This window comes from Mastomys coucha, unplaced genomic scaffold (genome assembly GCF_008632895.1).
Source record: "Mastomys coucha isolate ucsf_1 unplaced genomic scaffold, UCSF_Mcou_1 pScaffold22, whole genome shotgun sequence".
In the NCBI taxonomy this organism is placed as follows: domain Eukaryota; kingdom Metazoa; phylum Chordata; class Mammalia; order Rodentia; family Muridae; genus Mastomys; species Mastomys coucha.
In genome coordinates, this window is record NW_022196905.1 from 203,288,425 (window position 1) to 203,300,473 (window position 12,049).

The 12,049-nt window shown below is 36.6% G+C and overlaps 1 protein-coding gene across 2 annotated transcripts in view; it reads right to left on the reverse strand.

The window, feature by feature from the left end:
• Window positions 1-12,049, reverse strand: part of Tll1 (tolloid like 1) — a 196,027-nt gene that overhangs the window by 34,060 nt on the left and 149,918 nt on the right. For both annotated transcript variants that reach the window (XM_031339939.1, XM_031339940.1), the window contains exons 13-16: window positions 9,098-9,293; window positions 6,677-6,802; window positions 4,110-4,270; window positions 119-299 (exon numbers count right to left, since the gene is read on the reverse strand). In XM_031339939.1, coding sequence (XP_031195799.1) covers window positions 119-299; window positions 4,110-4,270; window positions 6,677-6,802; window positions 9,098-9,293 — 664 coding nt within the window. The remainder of the gene's footprint in view (window positions 1-118; window positions 300-4,109; window positions 4,271-6,676; window positions 6,803-9,097; window positions 9,294-12,049) is intronic.

The following is a 12,049-nucleotide window of genomic DNA, read 5'->3' on the forward strand; positions in this document are numbered from 1 at the left end:
GAGGAGGAGGAGGAGGAGGAAGAGGAGAAGGAAAAGGAGGAGGAGGAAGAGAAGGAGGTTAAAAGCAGTACACACTGAAAGACAAACTCCTGTATATACATCATGTACACACTTATACCTGAGAAAAAATGTGCTTTGAAGCCCTTCTTGGATACAGTGTTGTCTGACTTGAATTCAATCCTCATGTTGTTGAAATGGGAAGTGATCACTTCAGGGACATCAGCGCCACAGAACTTTCCATGCAGCTTAGACTCAGAGGAAAGACCACTCCAGATCTCCACGTAATCATATTTGCAAACCTGGACAAACATGGTTGCCGTGATCACCAATCAGAGAGAACAACATGATTGACATTGATGTTAGAGAAACCTGCCATGGTTTTAGTTCATTAGTCCCACTGTAGTACTATAGGGATTAACTCATAATAAAGAAAAAAATTCAGCACGAATCAACTGTGGAGCAGAAGGCATAAAGGTCCATGAAGTTTACTGTGGAAAAACTCTGGAGTGACATGCGCTTTGGTCAATCTATTTGTAAGATTCATAGCATGTGTCTTTTACAAAAATACCAAAATTTGAGGAGAATTAAGATGAGCATTGGTTCAAACTGGCATCTCAGGCAGAAAATAATCTGTCTGTTCCTGTCTTCTCTTTATTTTTCTTTTAAATCTTGGAATGAATTAAGAAAGCATTTGTCACTTCTTATCTGACACAGATGTTGCATGCATAAAACTGCTTGCCACATTTTTCCTGAAATGACAACTATCAATAGAAGTCATCACATTTCCCATTTGGGGAATGAACAAAAACATTTTTATGTGTTAAGATTTTGTTATATATTTATTATGTACAAAGGCACACTGATCTCATGTGCTCGTGGTTCAGTAACAGTCCAGAATGGGGTTTAGACCAGTGCTGTGTCCTGGAAGCATCACACCCTGCCCCATGCAGCACCAATCTTAAGTCCAAGGAGAAAATAGTGTGTAGTAATAAGTTCCTGTATTTAAAGCCAACTAGAAGGCTCGTGTTCCGTCATTTCCTGCAGGGTTAGGCACTGTAGGTTATTCTGTAGGACATCTACAGGTTTGTAAACAAATGCTAAATCTCTTAGTGGAATAAGCTATGGATTTGTGACAAAATGAAATAAGCTTGTCTGATTTATTTACCTAGCATCGTGAAATACAAGGACTCAACTGAATGCCAAGTGTTCTTAAGCAATTTTATGGCCTCTAACAGATGTTTCCACAGCACACTCTTCCCAAGCTTGAACAGAGAATATTCTGCAGAATTCATCGTGCATGAAAAACTTTATTACATAAACGTGTAATTAGCAAGGTTTAACAATGCATACAATTGAACCCTGGGGCATGATCTGTACTTCGAAGTATGTCAATGCAAATCACTGGGAGTTTTTTGAGATATTAATTAGGTGCTAAATAAACAAACTACTACTGGGTAAGAATGACGTTATTTTTCTAAATACTTTGTTAGTCTGCAATATTTGTTTAGAGAGAATTCCATTATAAATGAATGTTTCAGATGCTGAATGTGATTGCTATTGACTTTCCTATGGGACATTAGTACAGGGAATAAATCAATGAAGTTTTGACTTATTCTTATATTTTATAAGTCAATGTTTTGCTTAGGCCTAATGTGAGGAGTTAAGTTATTAAGCTATGAAATACACAGAATGTTGAAATGGCTTTCTACACAGAAACACCATTATAAGTTTAAGAATTCTGGCATATGCTAAGGAGTTTACAGCCAGCTATTCTGTGAATGGTGGCCATTACAAAGAGAATAGGCTTTCTAGAGCACAAAGCTGCATTTGTATGGAACCACCTCTGCTCCCTCCTCCTGCACACTAACTCCTTTTCTTCTCACACCATGTGTCAACTCAAAATGTCTCTCCAGACACAAGCAATAGCTACAGCGATGATTGTGATCGTAAGAGCTAATTCAACACTCAGTCAATAACAAATTGTGGACTGGGAAGGAAAGCTCATTTCTGAAAAACACACAGCGTGTAAAAGCTTTTTCTAAATGTCTCATAAAAAAATCAATCTCTTCATTTCAATGTCCACCCTGATTTGAGGTAATTGATAAGCAAAAGTTATATCCCACATGGATTCAATAGGTTTAAAGAATGAACTGATTCCCATCGTTTTTTACATATGACATTGGAAAATAATCTAAGTCAACATATTGACGTGTGTGTGTGTGTGTGTGTGTATGTGTGTGCATATGCATGTGTGTGGGTATGTATGTGTGTATCTTCACGTGATTGTATCTGTAGGTGTCCATGCCTAGGTGTAGGTCAAATGTCAACTTTGGTTCTCATTTTTTATGACCTGTCCACTTTCCTTTTATGTTTCTATTTTAGGATTTTCATGCACCCTGGGGGTTACTAACTAGACCTTCACACCCAAAAAGGCCTGTCTGTCTTGACCTCTCTAGTGTTGGGACCCTGAGCACTGACAGCCATGCCTAGCTTTCTTTGTAGTTGCAGAACAGGCACTTTACCAAATCACCTTTCTACTTATCCCAGCCAAATAATTTTTGTGATTCTATATTTCTCCAAAATGCCTAAATTTACTACCCAAAGCTTACTCAGAGTATTTATTACAAAGCCTCCAAAGGATTTTCTATATATACATAAAAGTATCTTAATTACTACAAGTTGAATTACTGGAGACAAAATAATATTTAAAAAGCAATAAAAGGAACAGGGAGAAGAAGGAACAATTGCCAAAAATAAGTACAGCAGAAAGTAGTGAATAAAACCTATACTCTCCACCCCAGTTAACAATGGCCCAGGGGCACACATACATATCTTATCCCATAATGGACAAGTTTTACTAGGTATGCAGTAAAGGCAAAATATTTTTTTATTATACTTAGCATAATCAAATCATGCTCAATTAAATATAAATGCAGAAAAATTTTCACTATAGTTAGTGGAATTAAATAACAGTTAATAAAATATAAATGCAGAAATGTAAGTTAGAAGAAAGGAATCAGAAAGGAGTATTAACAGAAAAATGAGAAATTAAAGGAAATGTGATTATAACTTTGTTTATAAAATAATCCAGTAAAACCAATATCTATCTGGCATTTCCTTGTTATCATTCCTAAGCACTGAAGGCAACTGTATTCACTATGTGTATGGATTACCCACAGCCATTTCCAGATAAGTGACTGCACAAATTTCAATATGGTCATCTGTCAAAAACCTCAGCCTTCAGTCCAGTAAGCGATATTTTGAAAAGGAATTATAAGTTCCATTAAATTTGTAATTTCTTACATTAAAATTAATATTTTGATATGCAAATCACAAACACAATTCATAATAAAAAAACTACATATATATGAAAATATACTAATTTCCAAAAGTAGACTATATCTTTTTAATAAGTGGACATTTTTGTTCTGATTTAATCATTTTTTCTTTTTTTATTTATGATTTTTCTAGAAATATCTATGTGATATGGAAGCTTATCCTAAATATTGGATGTCAAAATAACTGAAAATTTATTCTGATAATTTTCAGTCTCCCACACAAATCTAAGTGAATCCCATACCAGGCTCCACTATCAGGATTGTTCAGTCTCTCTCTCTCTCTTTTGCTCTTGCTCTTGTTCTCGCTGTACTCCTGCTCTCTTGCTCTCTCCTCTCTTGATCTTCCTTCCCTTCCTCCCTCTTGCTCTCCCTCTTGCTCTTGTTCTCATGCCCAGGCTCATCCTCCCATCCCCCTCTCCTTCATCCTCTTCATCCTCCCTCCCCCATGTTTCCCTTTCACCTCTTCACCTGTTTCCAGCTGGCCTCTTCCCTCTTTCTTTTTCTCTCCTCTATCTTTTCTAGCCTCCAACAGCTTCCCCTGGCCCCCTTGTAGCATGGCTCGATTGCTCATTGGACACCTTGGCAGGGACCGCTGAGGCACTCACTACAGCCTAAAAGATACCAGTAAGTGCTCGCAGAAAGGAGCAGTGGAGTTATGAAGAGGACATTTATATGAATGCATCATGTTCTCCTCTTTCTTTTAAGCTTGTCAGATTGCCTTTAGGCGTTCTCAAAAACATGATAAACATGCTGTAGAGATTGCTCACTTACTTCATTGCCTTCCAATTCAAAGAACTCAAACTTCACAGAGATTCGGTACTGGCTTGGCGCAATCACTTGCCACACACAGTTTTTGTTTGGAGGGTACTCTTTGGGCCAGCCAGGGGTGGTTATGGTGCCATTGAGCTTTGTAAGAAGGCCTCCACAAGCAGCTGGAAGAGAAAAGGGAAGAGCACTTCTTCATAAAGTTGCCACCTCTCAACACCTCACCTTCACAAGGCACCATCTCTGCATTTTATTTGAAGTAGCTTCTGGTTGCCAACCCTAGAAGCTGCGTGCTCTGTCCTGAGGTTCTATTTAAAGAATTTTTTCATCCAATCCCATTAATAGCTAACCAACAGCATGAGACAAAGCAAAGTATGGCCACAGTACAATGTTTTAAATTGCTTCAAAATTTAAGTGAATAAATAATATAAAGCCAGGTCCAAGTTTCCTTTTCTTCTAAATGCCTGGAAAATATCTTGCAATATTGAAATGACTGAAAATGTAAATAAAATTATTTTTGTGAAATTAATATAATTGTGGTAACAAAGAAAACATATAGAGATAGATGATACATAGCTGATTGGTAGATGATGGCTAAATAGAAACAGATGAATAACTGAGAGATGATAGATTGATAGATACATACATGATGATAGATGATATAAATTATATATATATATATATATATACATATATACATGGATAGAGAGATGATAGATAGATGATAGATATTGAGATAGCATGCAATATTTTGATAAAATAAGACCAAATCCACTTTTTCAAATTACCATACTTTATTCCCAGGTAAGTAAGACTATTTAATGTATACTAGCAAGAAAGATAAAATAACAGAATGAGCATATTATTCCAAAGCATTTCATTTAACAACTTATTTTCTTTGTTATTTAATGGTCCTTTTAGAATAGACACATTATATTCCCTTTCTTTGTTTCTACTGAAATTACCAAAGTCAGAGTATCACAAGGCAAGTTGAATAAAATGAGCACATACTAAACTCAGCTCATAATTGCTTCCTAGGATAGATATCAAATAGCTGCCTGAGATGGCTGCTTTGTTCACATGCATATGCAAACATTTTACATGTTTATATAAACATAGGTACATTCACATGTTTATGTAAACATAGGTATGTGTGCATTTCATAGGATATTAGAAAATATTTAAAGTGACTCAATCACTCACTTCTAATGGGTTTTTAATAAATGACTATGAAGGAGAAGATTCATTTCTAGGAATTCCATGTAAGGAATAGTGGTGCTGATCAGGGGGATGTAGCTCAGTGGTACAGCACTGCCTATGATCCGGAAGGCTCTGGCTTAGAGAGGCAGACAGAAATAAGAATAGTTCATTCTTATTAACTATTAATTCTTATTAACTATCATGTTATTTTAGGACTGATACACAATGCACTTCACTTTCTATGTCATTATGATTCTGCACCAAGTACAGAGAAGAGGCTTGTAGTTTAATATGTAGGATGGGGACTTGGAAGCCAAATAAGAATTCAGACTGTTAAGAAATAAGGAGGCAGAGTCATTTTTTAAAAAGCCAGCAACACAGCATCACACATGGAGCAAAGAGTTTTACTGCCCTTGGTATTTATACAGAATCATAGTAGATAGAAAGGGCTTAGTTTCCTGAGATTTACATTTTGGTGGTAAGACTCTGAATTTTATATATATATGAATATATATATATATATATATATATATATATATATATATATATATATATATATATCAATGGTGAATATCTGTGAAGGTGAAACAACAGGGATCTGGAAAGAGAAATTGAAGAGAGGGAAGAAAATCAGCCAATATTTTCTGCTTTTACTCTGAGGAATGAAGCCTGTGTGAAATTACGTCTGTGTGAAATTACAGTGCCTGGTAACAAAACATTATACATGTGCCCCCACGTGAAATTTCAATGATGAAATGTAAATAACAACAAAAATGTCATTGTATAATAGTTTTTATTGTATAAAATATGTTTAGATTTGTGCTAAATGCGTTTGTCTGTGGTAAGTGCTGAAGATATGAAGATGGTGAAATTGAAGCTGGTTAGTGTAACAAGCAAACATGTGTGATCTATGCACATAGTATGTCAAGAAAATTATAAAGATAACCATCACAGAACCACAGAAGAGAAAGGGAGGGCTGAGTGTACAGATTCAGGGAAGGAGAATACATGACTGGAGGAATGATGAGGTGATGGGTGGGTGCATGCACACAAAGCTGGATAACCGGGAAAGTAGAGCTATAAAAACATACATGCCTCATAACCAAAAGTCAAAGGATGGAGATCAACAGCCAGAGAGCAGGAAAGGTTTCATGTCAGCCATGGTTGCTATGGGAGAAAATACAGGTAGAGAGACATAGAGATAAGGAAGCAGGGACAGAGGGAAAAGAGAGAGAGAGACAGAAGGGGAGAAGAGAGGAGAGGAGAGGAGAGGAGAGGAGAGGAGAGAAGAGGAGAGGAGAGGAGAGGGTAAGGGAGAGAGGGAGAGGGGGAGGGATGGAGGGAGGGAGAGAGAGAGAGAGAGAGAGACCCACCTTCACAGCTTCTTCTGTCTGGTCCCAGTTCATAGCCAGGCTCACAGGCACACTGGTAGCTGCCTAGTGTGTTAAGACACCTCTGCTCACAGCCTCCTCGGTCAGGTTTGGCACACTCGTCTTCTTCTATAAAATCAAGAAAGATACAATACAACTGGAGTTGACTGAAATAGGGACAGAAATACGATGTTTGGTGGCTCAGAATAAAGCAGACAACTCATTTCTCAACAGAGGTTCTAATCCTTGGCTGCATGGCACAGCATGACAACTGAAGTCACAGAACAAGAGACCAGAAACCTACCTGCTACGGGGACAACTGGAGGTCATCTTATCTCACACACAATGCACTTTGCTTCTGAACTTAAGGGCGAATGGAAATTATTAAATCACAGAGAGGTTTTGGGATTAAGCTGAGAAAGCCCAGCAACACTTAATGATTTCATAGCAAAATTTGTTAAATACATCTCAGAACATCATTTTAGAGGCTGGAGACACAAGGCTGAGAGGAAGAATATTTGATTTGCATATGAGAACATATGATTTGCATATGAGAACATAAGATTTCATATGAAAAAACCTGCGTTTAATTTCCATCATGTGCACACACAAACACTCAAATACCACATGCACACAATCACATGCCACACAAATGATTCAAACAAGTATTTCATCAAAAAGTAAGTTGTAGTGATTATAAATTTTAAAAAATGAAATTTAGTAGTTGTCTAGGTCTTTTCATGCTTCAGTATTTTATAATTTAAATACTTAGACTAAGAACATATATATACATAAATATAATGTGTTGTTTAATGTATAGAATATGACATATATAAAACATATCAATGTTATATCATATAATGAATAAATATAATACATAATAAACTTCAGACCAATTTTTCTCAGATGCAGATTAATATGCATTATTCTTATGTCTTTTTTTATTAGATGTTTTCTTTATTTACAATATCTCCTTTCCCAGGTTCACCTCAAAAAAAATAAAAATAAAATAAAATAAAAACAAAAACAATCCCCTGTTCCCTCCTCCCTCCCCCTGCTCACCATCCTACCCCCTCCTGCTTACTGGCCTTGGCATTCTCCTACACTGGAGCATAGAACCTTCACACGGCCAAGCTCCTCTCCTCCCATTGATGACTGACTTGGCCATCCTCAGCTATACACATGCTGCTGGAGTGAGGAGTCCCCCCATGTATACTCTTTGGTTAGAGTTTTAGTCCCTGGAAGCTCTGAGGGTGCTAGTTCATATTGTTGTCTGTCCTAAGGGGCTGCAAACCCTTCAGCTCCTTGGGTCCTTTCTCTAGCTCCTTCCTTCATTGGGGACCCTGTACTCAGTCCAATGGATGGCTGTGAGCATCTACTTCTGTATTAGTTGGGCACTGTCAGAGCCTCTCAGGAGACAGCTACATCAGGCTCCTGTCATCCAGCACTTGCTGGCATCCACAATAGTGTCTAAATTTGATGATTGAATATGGAAGGATTCCCAGGTGGAGCAGTCTCTAGATTGTCCTTCCTTTAGTCTCTGCTCCATAGTTAGTCTCTACAACTCCTTCCATGGGTATTTTGTTCCCCCTTTTTAGAAGGAACAAAGTATCCACACTTTAGTCTTCCTTCTTGAGTTTCTTATGGTTTGTGGTTTGTACTTTGTGTATTCCAATCTTCTAGGCTAATATCCACTTATCAGAGAATGCATACCATGCATGTTCTTTTGTGATTGGGTTACCTCACTCAGGATGATATAATATACATTATTTTTAAATGTACACAGACGTGATACTCCATATTTTACTCTTCAAAAATAAATGAATATGGATTATATAAATACAAATACCTTATGGAGACATGTATGAAAAAAATATTAAACACTTTGACAGCTAAATACATAATCACAAGAAATAATATGTTTCTACCATTGTGACATATGATATATCCAGAAAAAATTTACCATGTTAATATATATTTTAATGAATTTATATAGCTGAAGTGGTAACTTTATCTTTTTTTTTCAATTTATATAGCAAATTCCTGAGCAACTCTTATTGAAAATGAACTGTGCTATTTAAATAATGATAACACTTAGATATCTGTTAGTGAATTTGGCATACATAAATTAATCCATTTATCCTATAAAAGCTCATGCAGAGGAAAGTGCATTTGTTCTTCCTATTTTCATTCAAACACGATACACTTCAAATAAGTGCCTATAAATGTCCTGCATGTAAGTTTGATATAACTTTTGCAGTACTATAAGTTTTATTTTATCTTTTTTTTTAGTAATATACACAAGTTATAGAATGTTGAGGACATACTTCAACTTTCCATGATCTCCAATCCAATTCTGCCAAGACGCAAAGCTTTATGCCCTGAACCCCCCACCACCAAAAACACTAAGCCGTCAGAGCTTACCTTTAAAAAAGTTAGCAGCAAACCCTGCCTTGTTCACAGTCCCATCAGAGACAAACTTCATCCACAGGGTGTTGGAAGTCGATCTTATATCTTCAGGTTTGTCATAACCGCAGAACCGTCCCACCAAAGGGCTGTCCTCACTGGGCCCATCTCGGACTTCTAGGTGATCATAGGCACAGCTGTCATGCCTTTCGATCTGCAATGGGAAATTGTAAAAATCATTTGTCTCGTTAATAGATATCAGTAAGACAAGTGAAATGGGAAGGCTAGTCTTGGTATTCTTAGTGGCATAGCACTAGGTATTAATATGAAAATGACCCCCAAAAGGAAAACATGTGACTAAAAATGAGCTCACAGATAAGCTGCACACATAGGAACTCTTACTCTGTTTTAGAAATCCTAGAAACAGTACATCAACCTAAGCATGAGTGAACAGAAGGGAAATGTATTTGTTGATTGATTGATTGATTGATTGAGAGTGATTGATTGATTGATTGATTGATTGCTAGAGTCTCACTGTACAGCCCAGGCTATCTTAGAACTAGTTATGTATTCCACACTGGCCTAAAACTCAGCATCCCCATTGTTTAACATTAAAAGTCATGTAGATTAAAATTTAGCAATGTGAAATACAAATAATCTTAATGATAGGTTCAACGCTATTTTAAAAATCAGTACTAACCAGGATTAAACCAACAGAGATATTATTGAAAATTTAAAAATAATTATCTCTGTGCTTAAGTAAAGATAATTGATTGTAGCCTATTGTTAACACTCATTTTTTTTTAACTTTTAGCTGAAGTCACTTTAATTTTTAATTGTTCACTTAGTTACATTTAGGAATTTGAATGGTTATATGTATAAATATATTTTCAGAGAAAAAATTCATGAAAACACTAGCTTCATAATTTATATTTTCACCAGTACCTATTTAAGATCTGACATTGTTTATATACTACATAATGTGTATCTAGGACTGATGAATAATCAAAAGAAATGTAAATTCATTCACATATGATAAACATTTACAGTTATATAGCATATGGAGTGTTCCTTGTGCACATAAGTCTATATAGTATTCAGAAATGCTTCATCACTTCTCAGCACCAATCTAAGAGACATTATCAGTGAATGGAATGCTGGTGTTTACATACTTTTCCAGGCTTAATCTGAATGTAAAGTTTGTGCAATGAATCTCCTCCACTGACCCTAATTACAACTATACTTCATCAACTTAGGGGTAGCAAAATCAAGCATAAGTGAAAATGTGATTAATTTATATCATGCATTCAATATTTTCAACTATGTTACATTACTTTTTTAACTAATATATGGGATGGTTCTAAATATTGCTAAGAAGTTAAAAATTGAATTAAGGAGATGGAGAGATGCCTCCATGGTTAACAGCACTTGCTGCTCTTGCAAAGAGCCCTGGTTCAGCTCTCAGCATCCACACAGCAGCTCACAGCTGCCTCTGACTCCTACACCATGGCTTCCAACTCCCTCTTGTAAGTACCATAGGCTCCTGCAACGGTGTGCTGAACACACATGCACAGGCTCACACACATACGCATAAACATAAAAGATTAAATATCTACGTCAAGCCCACAGATGTTAAGCTAATAGTCATCAGTTCCATGAAAAAGACAAGAAAGCCAAAGATAAATAAAGGCAAAAATAAATCAAAAGAGAAAGCGGCAGTTTCTTCTTAAGATAAAGTATAGATAGTTGGAGAGCTAGGTGCTGGATGCAATGCCGTGCAGAACTGACATAAGATGAATGTGTTTTGATAATAGCATTGTTGATTGATTACAGACTTTAAGGTTTCCAGAGCATAAAATCCCTATGAATCTGGTCGGTTTGTTATAATGTAAACAGATCTAATATCCATAGAGACTATGGTGAAAGTAAAAGTGAACATTGAACATGCTTTGTGAAAGATATTTAATGGGTCCTTGAAAGAGATCAAATCCACAAAGAAGGGGTAACAAGCTCAGAGACTTGGAGGGACTCAGCCCTGCATTGAAACTTGGGAGACTCATGTTTTCAACAGCTGCTTTGAGAGAGCCACGGATAAGGTTGTTATTTAGTGAGAACTAAAGTAATATAAACTGCACCAACTGCACCACTTTTTCCATAGTTTCCTGGAGGCTGCTTATAGGAGAACTCAGAGGAAGAGAATGAGGACACAACTCAAGGTCCAACCAGCCACACAATTCCTCCCTATTCTGTATATGTGTTCATATACACACATACGCAGACAGCTACATATATGCATATACACACATATATATTATATATACATACTATACACAAATACATAAGCATATATGTTTATAATTGCATGTCCATGTTCAATGCTAAATGATTGACAAGATGACAAGTGGAAAGATGTAAATAACATCCATCAGTTGATGTATGAATAGACAAAAAATGTCTAACCTGTAAATAGAATGACACATTACTTATTGTTATGGATGAAACTCGAAGTCTACGTGGTGAGTGAAATAAGCTAAAAATAATTCTGAATCATTCTACTTACATGTGACACTAGACTATTCCAATTTATAGACACTGTAAAAAAAATGGCATTTGCAGGGACTGGAGGTGAAAAGAATGGGAAGTTGCCATTACTGGGAACACAATTTTAGTTTGCAAGACAAAAAGAGGTTTAGAAATAGGCTTCAAAACACTGTGACAAATTCATTTTATTTTCCTTATTTGTATTTTTGAGATTGTAATCTAATTCTAAGGTTTGTTTCTTCCCCTTCCTCCAAAGCCTTTCATCTATTCCTCCCAGCTCTCCTTTAAATCCATTGCCCCTCTCACCTGTTTGTCATGGTGAGGCACCTCAGTAGTCACAAAATCAGGAGGCAGAGGTAGAGGTAGAGGCAGAGGCAGAGGCAGAGGCGGAGGCAGAGGCAGAGGCAGAGGCAGAGGCAGAGGCAGAGG